Source organism: Pipistrellus hanaki (genome assembly GCF_964339955.1).
Source record: "Pipistrellus hanaki genome assembly, chromosome: 5".
NCBI classification, from domain to species: domain Eukaryota; kingdom Metazoa; phylum Chordata; class Mammalia; order Chiroptera; family Vespertilionidae; genus Pipistrellus; species Pipistrellus hanaki.
In genome coordinates, this window is record NC_140507.1 from 87,047,579 (window position 1) to 87,061,404 (window position 13,826).

The 13,826-nt window shown below is 44.5% G+C and overlaps 1 protein-coding gene across 4 annotated transcripts in view; it reads left to right on the forward strand.

Moving 5' to 3' along the window:
• The window catches only part of CDCA2 (cell division cycle associated 2), a 58,403-nt gene that overhangs the window by 5,498 nt on the left and 39,079 nt on the right, over window positions 1-13,826 (forward strand). For all 4 annotated transcript variants that reach the window (XM_084884801.1, XM_084884804.1, XM_084884803.1 and 1 more), the window contains one exon: window positions 4,801-4,955. In XM_084884801.1, coding sequence (XP_084740927.1) covers window positions 4,801-4,955 — 155 coding nt within the window. The remainder of the gene's footprint in view (window positions 1-4,800; window positions 4,956-13,826) is intronic.

Consider the following 13,826-nt stretch of genomic DNA (forward strand, 5'->3'; position numbering starts at 1 on the left):
ATTAGGATATGTATACCGTATTTTCCGGCGTATCAGACGACCGGGCGTATAAGACGACACCCTAATTTTACAGTTAAAACATAGGTTTAGGCCTATATTCGCTGTATAAGACTACCCCCCCATTTCCGAGACACCACCAGTTCTTTTTTTTTTTTTTTTAAATCAATCTTTATTGTTCATATTATTAAAAAGGTTCCTCATTTCTTCCCCCCTACACCAGGTTCCCACCCCACCCTCCGCCCCCTCCCCATCCCCCATTGTCCTCATCCATAGGTGCAGTTTATGTTCAGTCTCTTCCTCCCTCCCTTTCCCCGATAGTAAATCCCTTTTCAGATAGTAAATCAGTTACTTAGCATTTTCTCATATCAATAATACTTCCACATGCGCAATGATACATTTCACACAAAAGACATTTCCAAATAGGTCAACCAGCCTCATCCAGGCCCCACCCAAGGCACTCACAGATCAACACCCCAGCCCTATACTAACTCAACACATCCAGATCTAAGCCTTCATCACTTGATTCAGCAGACCCTCAAGGTCCCACAGAAGTTTCCAGCCATGTCTGAGAGGCAGCCGTGGGGCAGGGGCAGGCGAGGAGCGAGCTGTTCCGGGCCTGGCTGCTTCGGGACTGGCCTTTGTTGCTCTGGTTCGTTCCACAACCAGCTGCTCCGGGTCTGGTCACTGCCGCTCCCGACCTAGTTGCTCTGGACTTGGCTGCTGCTGCTCCGAGCCTGGCCACACCAGACCCGTCTGCTCCGGGCCTGGCCGCTCCCAGACTGGCAGCCGCTGCTCCGGGCCTGGCCACACCAGACCCGGCTGCTCCGGGCCTAGCTGCTCCCAGCCTGGCAACCGCTGCTTCAGGCCTGGCCGCACCAGACCCGGCTGCTCTGAGCCTGGCCGCTCCCAGCCTGGCAGCCGCTGCTCCGGGCCTGGCCGCACCCGACCCGGCTGCTCCGGGCCTGGCCGCTCCCAGCATGGCAGCCGCTGCTCCGGGCCTGGTCGCACCCGACCCGGCTGCTCCGGGCCTGGCTGCTCCCAGCCTGGCAGCCGCTGCTCCGGGCCTGGCCGCTCCCAGCATGGCTGCCGCTGCTCCGGGCCTGGCCGCTCCCAGCCTGGCAGCCGCTGCTCTGGGCCTGGCCGCACCAGACCCGGCTGCTCCGGGCCTGGCCGCTCCCAGCCTGGCAGCTGCTGCTCTGGGCCTGGCTGCATCTGACCCGGCTGCTCTGGGCTCGGATGCCCCGGGCCCGGCCGCTCCGAGTCTGGCCGCTCCCAGCCTGGATGCTCCGGGCTTGGCTGCTGCTGTTCTGGGCATGGCTGCTCCCAACCCGGCTGCTCTGGGCCCGGCTTCTCCGGGCCCGGCCACTCCGGGTCTGGGTGTTCCTGGACTGGCCACCCTGGGCTTGGCTGCCTCCGCCTCAGGCCTGGCTGCCACTGCCCCAGGTCTGGCTGCTCCAGTGCTGGCTGTTGTTGCTCTGGTTCTGGCTGCTGCTGCTCTGGGGCCTGGCTGTTGCTGCTCCGGGCCCGGTTGCCACTGCCTTGTGCCTGGGCACTCTAGGCCTGGCCGCCGCTGTTCCAACATTCTGTCCTTTTTTTTTTTTTTTTTTTTTTCTTTAAACCCATATATGTTGCAATGTTGGCTGGTGAGTTGAGTTCTGACTTAGTCTTTGATTTTTCAAGATCTTCTTTGTATTCTTTCTTAAGTAATTTTACTATCTTTTGCTCTCACTTGATTTCTTCACATTGAGAACTTCTTTGGTTTCTTCCTCTTTGTCCTGGGAGCTCAGCAGGTTGGCCTGTGGCACCCCTTTGTTCTCCGCGGGCTCCCGCGCTGCTCCAGCCTGTTGCCGCGGTCGGCGCCGCCCAGGAAGCAGCCCAAGGCCTTGGCTCCGTTGCCTGCGCTCAGAGGTCGAAGGCTCAGGGGCACCCTCCCCCCCCCCCCCCCCGGGGGGGCCTCGTCGCCCAGCTCCCTGCCGGTGCCCGGTTGACCGGTGTCCGGCAGGGGCTCCTGCTCCCTGTCGCATTCCTCCAGTCTGGAGCTTTTTTCTCTCTTTCCCGCTAGGGGAGTCTAGGATCAGAGTCAACAGAGTGTCCTCTGCGCACAGTGTGTGCGACTCGGGGGGGCTCCGCTTTTCGCCACTCCCCTGGGATTCCGCCTCACAGCCCCGTCTCCCCCTGCTCGAGCCTGAGTCCCCAGGGTCTGGTCCAGGACTGGGGTTCAGAGCAGTCGAAACTGGGGCCCAACACAGCCAGGGCTCCCGTTTCCTTCCCTCCAGGGCAATCCCGCATCAGAGTCAACATTCCTTCCCTTGCAAGCAATGTGTGCGACTCCGGGGGCTCGGCCTTTCGCCGCTCTCCCAGGACTCCACCTCACAGCCCCGTCTCCCTCTACTTGAGCCTGAGTCCCCAGGGATTGGCCCAGAACTGGGGTTCAGAGCAGTCCGGACTGAGGCTCAGCGCTGCCGGAGGCCCTGTTCCTTCCGGCTAGGGTATTCCAGCATCAGAGTCAACATTCAGTCCTCTGCGCGCAATGTGCGCGCGACTCCGGGGGCCCTGCTTTTCGCTGCTCGCCTGGGATTCCGCCTCACAGCCCCGTCTCCCCCTGCTGGAGCCTGGGTCCCCAGGGTCTGGCCCATAACTTGGGGTTCAGCGCTGCCGGTTTGGGGTTCAGCCCAGGCTGGGGGTTTTATTTCCTTCCTGCTAGGGAACGCCGGGCAGCACCCAGCCCTCTTCTCCTCTCCGGCTGCGACCTCTCCACGCGCGTGCGTGCGAGCCCGCAGCATGTCTCCGTACCTTAGGCTTTTTTTTTCAGCTCCTCTGATTTTCCTTCTGGTTTTCTCTTTCCTTCTTGTTGTAGAATTTTCAGTCAGTCGACTACCTGTAGCTCTGGGCGATGTCCACTCTACATTTTAGTTGTATTCCATTGAAATTGTTGTGTGCTGCTGCGGTTAGGTGTCTACCCGAGCAGCCATCTTGGATCCTCTCACCAGTTCTTTTTTTAATAGACTGTCTCTCTAACTCAGCCAATCCAAGCAGGCTTTCTATGCATGCAAATTATACATGTTCTGTACCCGAAGCTACACTGTGTTCTAGTAAAAAGCCTGCTCAGATTGGCCAGAGTCAGAGAGGCGGTCTATTAAAAATAAAAACTGGTGTTGCCTCGGAAGTGGGGGGGTAGTCTTATACAGCAAATATAGGCCTAAACCTATGTTTTAACTGTAAAATTAGGAGGTCGTCTTATATGCCGGAAAATATGGTATATAATTTTTCTTTTTTTAAATCCTCACCAGAGGATATTTTTCCATTGATTTTTAGAGAGAGAGTGGGAGGGGGAGAAACAGAGAAAAACATCCCTGTGAGAGAGACATATGGTTTGGTTGCCTTTCGCACATGCCCAGATCTGGGGCCGAGGATCAAGGCTGCAACTGTGGTATGTGCCCTCGACTGGAATCCAGTCTGGAACTTCAATCCATGGGCTGGCACTCTATCCACTGACCCAAACTGAGTAGCTTCCACCCAACTATCCTAGCTAATAAAGAGGAACATGCAAATTGACCCATCATACCATCACAGAGATGGAGGCGGGTTTCCAGACATAAGATGTCTGTGCCCACAGCGGAGGCTGGGTTTCCATAACACAAGATGGCTTCACCCACAGCAGAGGCGGAGTTCCTGTAATGAGCCTTAACTAGCAATCAGCAGGGCCCTAAGCCTGCGTGAAGCTGGGCCCTGTGTGGCTTGACAGGGACCTCAAGGTTCGCCCCCCACTCTGGTGCTAGACCTGCGGACCTCAGGCTGCTTCCCCCACCCCGGACTGGGAAACCTTAGGCTGCGCCCCCAACCCTGGCTCTGGGGGATCTGAGGCTGCGCGCCCCCCTTTCCCCCCCATAAGACTTGATGGGGGAATCTCAGTCCTCATCCCCTACCTGGCAGGGCTTGATGGGTGACCTCAAGCCACTTCCCTCACCTTGTTGCTGGGCTGGGAGACCTCAGGCCACATCCCCCACCCCTGCACCAGTTCGGGGTCCTCAGGCTTTGTCGCCTGCCTGGTGGGGCTTGATGGGGGACCTCAGGCCCTGCCCCTGGCTCGGTGGGGCTTGACAGGGGACCTGAGGCTGTGCCCCCCACCCTGTGGGTCTTGATCGGGGCCCTAGGCTGTGCCCCCCCACCCTGTGGGTCTTGATCGGGGCCCTGAGGCTTCGCCCCCTACATGACGGGTTTTGAAGGGGGACCTGAGATTGTGTACCCCGCCCAGCGTGACTTAAAAAGGGTGGCGCTGGTCGGGTCTGGATCTTGCCCAATGGGGGTGGGCTAACTGGGTCTGGGTCTCTCGCTATTTTGAGGTGCCACCGAGGGGTGGGGGGTGGGAGTGGGGACTTGATGCTGGGTCTGGCGGTGTGCCCTAGATTCTGACAGGAGGAAGATTTTCATATATATTTTACTATCTTTCTTTCATCTCTGACACTTCTATTATAGAGAAAGGGCAAATAGCAATATTAAAATATTTCCTCTAATTAATCCGCTTTAATGTGCACGAATTTCGTGCACTGGGCCACTAGTATTTAATAAATACCTTTTTGTACCTGTCACTGTTCCAGGAACATGGAATAAATCAATGGACAAAACAAAGCTTTTTGTCCAATTGATCATTGGTGAACAATTTTGCCTATAATTCTTTATTTAGATTTCTGTACCATGTGTTTATCATGCTGTCTCTCAGACTGGTATAGCACAGATTTCAGGACATGATTACTGAGGATTGCCTTGTTTTGTCTCAATTTAAAAGAGTTTTCATTATAGGAAAGTCATCCTCCTGCCTTAAAAAAGCCAGACGACGCTCTTCAGTTGGTGTTCGGGGCTCTCCTGAAACAAACAATCTGATTCGCTTCATTGCTCAGCAGCGGAATTTAAAGAATGCAGAGAAGTCTCCTTTGACACAGGATTTCCATTTTCTGGTATGATTTTCTTTAATTTCTGTCATGAATTCTAGAGAGAATGTTTTGCTTTTGTAAAGTGTTTCTACCTTCCTGATTTGGATCTGGAGAGACGGTATATCTCTGTCTTATAGAAAATGTGCAGTTAATGTAAATGATGTTGAGCATGTAAATAGGTTTACAGTAGTTCATGTGGAAAATAATATAGTAACAAATAATAATTCAAGAATAAATTGTTTTGCCACTGTAAACCTACTTTTACCAGCCCCTGTACTAAAAGTTATAAGATTCTGGATAGAAATGGCTTTCTAGAGGAGCTTTCTTTTTCACTTTGCAAATTTTCTTTCTAGTTAATATCTATTTTTCTGTAGTGAGGTGAAGCAGTGATTTCCAACCTTTTTATTTAGATATCTTAGCTCTTAAGTGTGTAACTTTTTTGTGACTACTATATGTTGGCATATAGGGCAAGAGTTCCCAGGACAAATTGTATTTGGGATAACCTGTGGAAGGGAGCAAATTATTTGTCTGCTGATGGGGAACTTTTCAGATACTTTTCCAGGTTTTAGTAGAATAATGAAAGTCAAAGAGTAGTGCAAGTCTTGCTATGAAAGACACAGTCCCAGTTTATCCTAGAAGGACAACTGCTTTTGCCTCTTGTGGTATTGGCCTTCGTATTTTAAAATGTACGTACACTGTCCACTTCTTTATTTTTCATTTTTAGACAGTGTTTGTGCGTAGGCCATAGAGTGTAGTTCAGTAGTTCTCAAAGTTTATCTGCAGATTCCTGAGTTCCCTTCAGGATGTCTAAACTATCTTTTGTAAATGTCCTAAGATGGTATTTGCCTAAGGTGACCAGATTTTTAACAATTTGTCCCCCGTCCAGTGGCGTTGTAAAAAAGTCCCTATTTTTGGAAAGAAAAAGGCTATTTGCCTTTTTCACTGTGTTGATGTTTACATCCATGGTGCGAAAGCAGTGCTGAGTAAAACTCATGGATCCAAGTTGTCATTTTATTCATCACCAACAAGCATTCACAAGAAATAGTAATAATGCCATTTTCACTTAATATCCTGATGAAGCAATAGAAATTACACATTTTATTAATTCTCAGCCCTTGAATGTTATATGTGATAAAATGGGAAGCATGCATCAAGTACTTCCAAAGAGCATACAGAAGTGTGGATGTTTTGAGGAAAATTAAGTGTGATTATTTGAGCTCCGAGTTGGACTAAACACTTTTTTCATATGGTTAGTCAGAATTGGGAATGTGGCTGACATTTTCTCAAAAATGTATGTACCACTGAAAGGAAAAATTGAGATACTTCTTACCAATGAAAAATTTAAGTTTTTAGGAGAAAATTGGAATCTTAGAAAAAATTCACCACCCTTAGCTTGATAACTTCCCAATAGCTAGAGTCTTCTGATAGATCAATGGGTTTATTAATGAGTGGTTTTGATATTGCATAGTAAAATGTGTCAACATTAGAAATCTGCAGATGAGTGAAGTCATATTTTCCAAATTACAGTGCATAAAAGTATACCTTCAAATTGCAAGATAGACCCATAGATTATTTAAAAAAAATTTTTTTTTCCTATTCTTTTTTTTTAAATATACTTTATTGATTTTTCACAGAGAGGAAGAGAGAAGGATAGAGAGTTAGAAACATCGATGAGAGAGAATCATCGATCAGCTGCCTCTTGCACACCCCCTACTGGGGATGTGCCCGTAATCAAGGTACATGCCCTTGTCCAGAATCGAACCCGGGACCTTCCGACGCTCTATCCACTGAGCCAAACGGGTCCCGGCATTAAAAAAAAAAAAAAAAAAATTCATTTTTAGAAAGAGAGGAAGGGGGGGGGGGGAGAGAAAGTGTGTGTGTGTGGGTGTGTGTGAACGAGAGAGAGAGAGAGAGAGAGAGAGAGATGGGTAATAAAAATTTTGCTTTCTCACATCTTCTAGCCATAGTTTTCCCAACACTCTCCCCTTTCCCGTTTCTTCCAATACAGTTCATTACATTTTTTGTTTAAATTAGGGTTTTGTGTGCATATTTAACCATGTAGACATTTTTTATAAGGTACCACATAGTATGTTATGGTCATAGTCCTTTCTTGCACAACTTTTGTTTTTCCTGTAGGTTAATAATTACTCTTTTTTGTTTAATCTTTTAATTTATCATATAATCTCATCCAAGAAATTTGACAAGATTTAGAAATCTTAAAGAGTCTATCAATTCTTTTCTTTTTTCCTAACGCCCTCTATCTTTTTCCTGTTGGCTTGGTTGTTACTAGCTTTGTTGGATAGCTGTCATTTTGTGACTTTTTTTCACCATTTGTGGTAATTCTCTTTTCCTCTCCAATTTGAATTCCCTGTTTCCTTGACCGAATATCTTTCTCTTGTCTTGGTTTACTACCTCATTTTTCTGCAACTTCTGCATAGCTGACAAAATTTATTCTACCAGCATATTGTGTTATAGGTTGTCTTAATATAATAGAAATCTAGGTTGGACATATGTTTTCCATCAATATTTTGAAGACATTGTTCCATTGTATTTTAGCTTACAGAACTAAAGAATCCTGTTCATTTATTCAATCAACACATATTTTTATTTCCTATTCTTTAAGTGGCCTGCTTTTTTTCAAAATTTAAAAATAGTTTTAAAAAAAGTACTATATTAGTTTCAGGTTTACAACCTACTTAATCATTTTTTATTTACCTACTGATGTAATAGCTATACAAAATTATTGCATTATTATTGACTACTAGAAGCCCATTGCTTGGAATTCGTGCACTGGTAGGGTCCCTCCTTTCCCCTGTCCCCTTGGTTGAACTCCCGGACAAACTCCTGGTCGAACAGACAATTTGCATACTATACTTTTATTATATAAGATATCCCCTATTCTGTACATTAAATCTCTGTGACTTATAACTGAAATTTGGACCTCTTAACTCTTCACCTTTTTTGCCCTTCCCCCAAACACCTTCCCATCTGACAGCCATCAGTTTGATCTCTGTTTTCATGAGTCTTTCTGTTTTGCTTTGTTTGTTTGCTTTGGTTTTTTAATTCCACTTATGTGAAATCATATGGTATTTACTCTTCTCCATCTTATTTTGTTTAGCATAATATTCCCTAGGTCCATCCAAATATGTTGTCCCAAATGGCAAGGTTTTATTCTTATGGTTGAGTAACATTCTACTTTGTGTGTGTGTGTAGGGGTTGGGAGGGGGGGGCAGGAGGGCTGTTTCCATATTTGGCTATCCTATATAATAAAATCCTAATATGGAAATTAATCAAATGGCAGAATGACTGGTCAGCAGGGGACGGGGACGGTGAGTGGGCAGTGTCAGGCCAGCTAAGGCAGGTGCCAGTGGGCCGAGGGAAGGGACGATGGTAACCTAGCCTCTAATCCTATATAATAAAAACCTAATATGCTAAGTGTCTGGTTGTCCAGTTAGCCATTCAACCAATCAAAGCGTAATATGGTAATGATATGCTAAGGCCACTCAACTGCTTACTGTGACATGTACTGACCCCCAGGGGACAGATGCTCTGACCAGTAGGTTACCTTGATTCTGGGGTCTGGTCAATTGGGACTGAGTGAGATGGGCTGGATACACCCTGCAGTCCTCCCTTGGCCCCTCCGCAGCTGGCCAATCTCCTACATCACTCCCCGGCCCTGATCTTGCACCGGTGGGGTCTCTTGGCCTGGCCTGCACCCTCTTGCAATCTGGAACTCCTCGGGATGTTGGAGAGCTGGTTTCGGCATGACAGCAGAACTGCTGGTCACTATGACACGCACTGACCACCAGGAGGCAGACACTCAATGCAGGAGCTGCCCCCTGGTGGTCAATGTGCTCCGACAGGGGGAGCACTGTGCAGCCAGAAGCTGGGAGCCTCTCCTGCCTCTGTGGCAATGCTAAGGATGTCCAACTGATGGCTCCCGGACTGTTAGAGGGTACAGGCCAGGCTGAGGGACACCCTCCCACACCCCAGGGCACGAATTTCGTGCACTGGGCCTCTAGTATACATATAAAAGCCTAAACAACTGGCTGACCTGCCAACCGTCTGACCAGCCGGTAGCTATGACAAGCAATGACCACCAGGGGGTAGATGCTCAATGCAGGGGCTATTGAGCTGTGATGACTTAACAGCTGTGGTTCTTGGGTGATGTACAGAGAGAGGGAACACAATTCCGGGGTGCTTCGCCTGAGACCCGCCCTCTCACAATCCGGGAACCCTAGGAGATGTCAGAGAGCCAGTTTTGGCCTGGTCCCTGCAAGCCAGGCCAACGGATCCCACCAGTGCACGAATTTGTGTACCCGGCTTCTAGTTGTAGTTAATGCTGCAGTGAACATAGTGGTATATATATCTTTTTTAATAAGTCTTTTTGTTTTCTTTGAATAAACCCAAATATAGACTTGCTGGATCATATGGTAGCTCTGTTTTTAATTTTTTGAGGAAATCCATAGTGTTTCCACAATGGCTATACTAATTTACCCTTTTACCAACAGTACATAATAATTATTCCCTTTTCTCTACATCCTTGCCAACACTTACTGTCTTTTTGATAATAGACTGATAGGTGTGAGATTATATCTCATTGTGGTTTTGATTTACATTTCCCTCAAGGTTAGTGATGTTGAGCAACTTTTTGTGTATCTGTTTATTTTATTTGGGAAAACATCTGTTGAGATTTTCTGCCTATTTTTTAATTGTATTGTTTGTTCTTTTGCAATTGAGTTATATGAGTTCTTTATATATTTTGGATATTAGCCCCTAATTATATATAGAATTTGCACATATTTTCTCCTATTTGGTAGGTTGCCTTTTCATTTCGTTCTTTTGAGATTTTTTTTTCTTTTCTTTTTTTTTTTTTTTTCCTATGTGAAATCTTTTTAGTTTGATGTAATTCCACTTGTTTATTTTTTATGTTGTTGCCAAATCAGAAAGTCAGCCAAGACTAATGTCAAGGAACTCACTGTCTATTTTCTTCTAGGAGTTTAATGGTTTCAGATTTTACTTTCAAATCTTTAATCCATTTGGAGTTAAATTTTGTGTATGCTGGAAAATAGTGGTCCATTTTCATTCTTTTGTATGTGGGTGCATATTTTTCCCATCATCATTTATTGAAGAGACTCTTTGTCCTTTGTATATTTTTTGCTTCATTGTCCTAAATTGACCATACATAGGTGGGTTTGGTTCTGGACTCTATTCTTGTTTTATTGATCTTACTGTCTTTTTATGGCAATATCATTCTATTTTAATTACTATAGCTTTGTAATATAATTTGAAGTCAGGGAGTAATGATGCCTCCAGCTTTGGTCTTTCTCAAGATTACTTTGACTACCGTATTTTTCGGACCATAAGACGCACCGGATCATAAGACGCACCAGTTTTTAGAGAAGGGAAATGGAGAAAAAAAGATTCTGAAACAAATAGTGTCCTAAAATATTTTATGTGCATTAAAACCCAACATCACAGTCATAAACGCATGTAATCAACCCTGTAAAGTAAACAGCAGCATTTAGAACCATTTTAGAGCCGGGCAAGCACACAGAGACCACACAGAGCCGGGCAAGTAAAAAAACTTTTTTTTTACAGTATATGTGTAGGCTATATTTGGACCATAAGACGCAGGGACTTTTTCCCCCCACTTCTGGGGGGAAAAAAGTGCATCTTATGGTCCGAAAAATACGGTATTTGGGATTTTTTGTAGTTTCATATAAATTTTATGATTGCTTTGTTTCTGTAGTGAATATAATTAGAATATTTATGGGGAATATATTGAATCTATAGATTGCTTTGGATACTATGGACATTTTAGTAGTATTAATTCTTTCAGTCCATGGGCACAAAATATCTTTCCACTTACTTGTGTTTTCATTAATATTGTAAAATTTTAGTGTATAGGTCTTTCACATCCTTGGTTAAATTTGTTCCTAGGTATTTTTTAATGCAAATGCAATTGTTTTCTTAATTTCTCTTTCAGATAGCTTGTTATAAACATATAGAAATGCAACAGATTTTTGTATGTTAATTATGTATTCTGCAAATTTACTGAATTCTGTTAATTCCAACAGTTTTTTGGTGTGGAGTCTTTGTTTTTTTTATATCTATAATATACAAATAGTGACAGTTTTAATTCTTCCTTTCCAATTGGGATGCCTTTTATTTCTTCTTGCTTAATTGCTATTTCTCAATCTTTCAATGTTGATGTTTTAGCTATTGATCCTTCCCACTATGGATGATGGAAATCTAGCCTTCTTTATTATTCATACCTATTATCATACATACTAGAGGCCCGATGCATGAAATTGTGTGTGGTTAAGGTACCTAGGCCTAGCCTGTGATCAGGGCCACCCTCTACTCCCCTGGGGGGCAGCGAGCCCTGCCCTCTGCGACCATCCACCCCAGTTCCCAGTTTGCCACCCAGTAATGGGAGCCTGCTGGCTGGGGGAGAGATTGAGAGGTCGGCTGTTCCCGCCTGCTACCAACCCCACCCCTGCCGCAGGTTGCCCTCTGTGTGTGGGGCGACCAGCAGGGCAGGGGCCTTGGCCTGGCGCCGCCCACATCCCCCACCACCCACCACGGGTCCCTGTTCGCCATCAGCAATCAGAGCCTGTTGGCTGTGGATAGGGACTGAGAGATGGTCAGTGCACCTCATAGTGACTGGTCAAGAGGTCGATCTGCTGTTATGGTTATTGGGTTTTTATTATATAGGATATTCCTATCCTTTACATTGTAGAGTCTACAACTTCCCAGTAGGTTGGTTACATCATTGTTCAAATGTTTACTTTCTTCTATCCTGTCCTCTCCACTCCTTCTAGCTACTCCATTTAGATCACTCCATTGAGAATACTCTCGTCATCATTCATCCCAAATAGCTAAGACAAAGATAAAATCCAAATTTGCATCTTACTCAACCTTTCTTTTTTTTCTTCTTTACTCGGTTTTTGATATGCTCGACCACCCCTCTTTGAAAGGCTTTTTCACTTGGTTTCTGGACTGCCACACTAACCTGATTTTCTTCCTGTGTCACTGGTTGTTCTTTGCTTAATTTGCTCATTTCACCTCTTTTTCATTTTTCCCTGTAAAAATACTAATTGTTCCAGGGTTTTCCTCTGCCCCTTTTTCTTTGCTTTCCTTATGTAGTCTAATTTTCCCCCATGAGCAACTGGATATCCAGTTGTTGTTCAACATTGCATGGCCCCAACCAAATTATAGAATTCTTTTATCAGATCTTCCAGTCTACTTCTCCATGTCATTACATCCATCATTATCCAGTTGCTCAGCCCAATTATCTATCAGTATTTCTTTTTCATTTTCCACATCCAACTCATCATTACATATCAAAACCTATCTAGTTCCTCATGTCCTCACAGTTCACTTGCTACAACCATAATGTGATTCCTGCCTAGATCACCAACTACTTGCCTAATTGCTAATTTCACTCTAACTGATCTTTCTACAATACTTCCCTCTTTCCTTAATTCGTTCACCATTTCACAGACTAATCAAAGATACATTTAAAGTATAAATCAAATCATTTCCTTTACTTTAAAACCTTCCCATGGCTTTCTGTTATGACTTGACTTAAACCCAAACACCTCCGGAAGCTTTCATCACATCACACCTCCCTCATCTGAGCCTTGCCTACCACGAGCCTCATCTCCCTGTCTCCTTTCATCCTTGGGCACTCTTGGCCTTCTTTCTGCTACATCTCATTTCCATCTGGGCCTTTGCTTTTGTCTACCTTGTTACTGTAAAATGGCTCCCTTCCCCAGTATCTTCCCTTCACTGCCAATTTTTTTCAGGTAGAATATTGTTCGATACAAGCTAGTAAGCTCTCTTAGTTACTGAATCACCATTCCTTTTTCATCTTCTCAATAGCACCTCTTGTACCTAAAACTGTATTATGGTAATGTGTTTTCAGAATTTCACTCCAGAAGATAATTTCCTCCCTTCATTCTAAATCTGTTGAACAGTTTCTGGCATATGAAAGAATGTTGTTGACTGACACAATTCATAAGACAAAAGCATTAAAAAAAAAAAAAAAGCAGTACATTTTGAATGTTTCATTTACTTTGTATATTGTTATTCCCCATCAGAAAAAAAACCCAAACAGTTTTGACTCAGAGAACCTAAAAGTTGTTTTAAGCAGCATTTCGAAGTGCTCAAATTCCTAGGATACTGAACTTACCTCTGCCATGTTCAAATATGAGTACCAAAAAAGAATATTCGAGGTAAATTTAGGACTTTGGAATAACCCCTTTCTTTCTCTATATTTCATATAGATTAGAGTTGACAGTTCATTAGAGTTAATGTTATTTGCTGTTTATGTCATAAAGGTTTAACATCATCAATCATATTAGAATTTTTAAATGTTCTGTTGTTATGTAACAGTTTGCTTTCTGAATGTATTTAACTGGGAATAGAATCAAGTGCATGAACAGATTTACCATCAAACATGGCTTCAAGATTTTAACTGATTTTCCTCCATACAATATCTTAAAGGGAGGTATTTTTTACTTTAATTTTGCCTGTTTGTGTAATTTTGTTAATGCCACAAACTCCAAAGCAATGGAAATATGTTGGTAGTGTAAATAATAAAGGGATAGGGAAGGAGATCCTGGATAGAGAATATAATGAGTAGTTTGTTTTATGGGCAAACAGAACTCAAACTGTGCATTGCTTGCATTTATCTGGCATTTCTATCCCTGCTTGTATCAGTTTCACTTGTGCCTCTTTGGCTGAAATCTCGCTAGAGTTTGCAGGGAGCTCCTGTGCTTATACCATCTTACTGTTTGGCTCCATATTTTAAGTGAATGGCTGGCTTTCAGCTCTAAGGAAGTAGGATCCCATGAAATGAAGAAACGTTAGCTGGAAAAGCCAAAG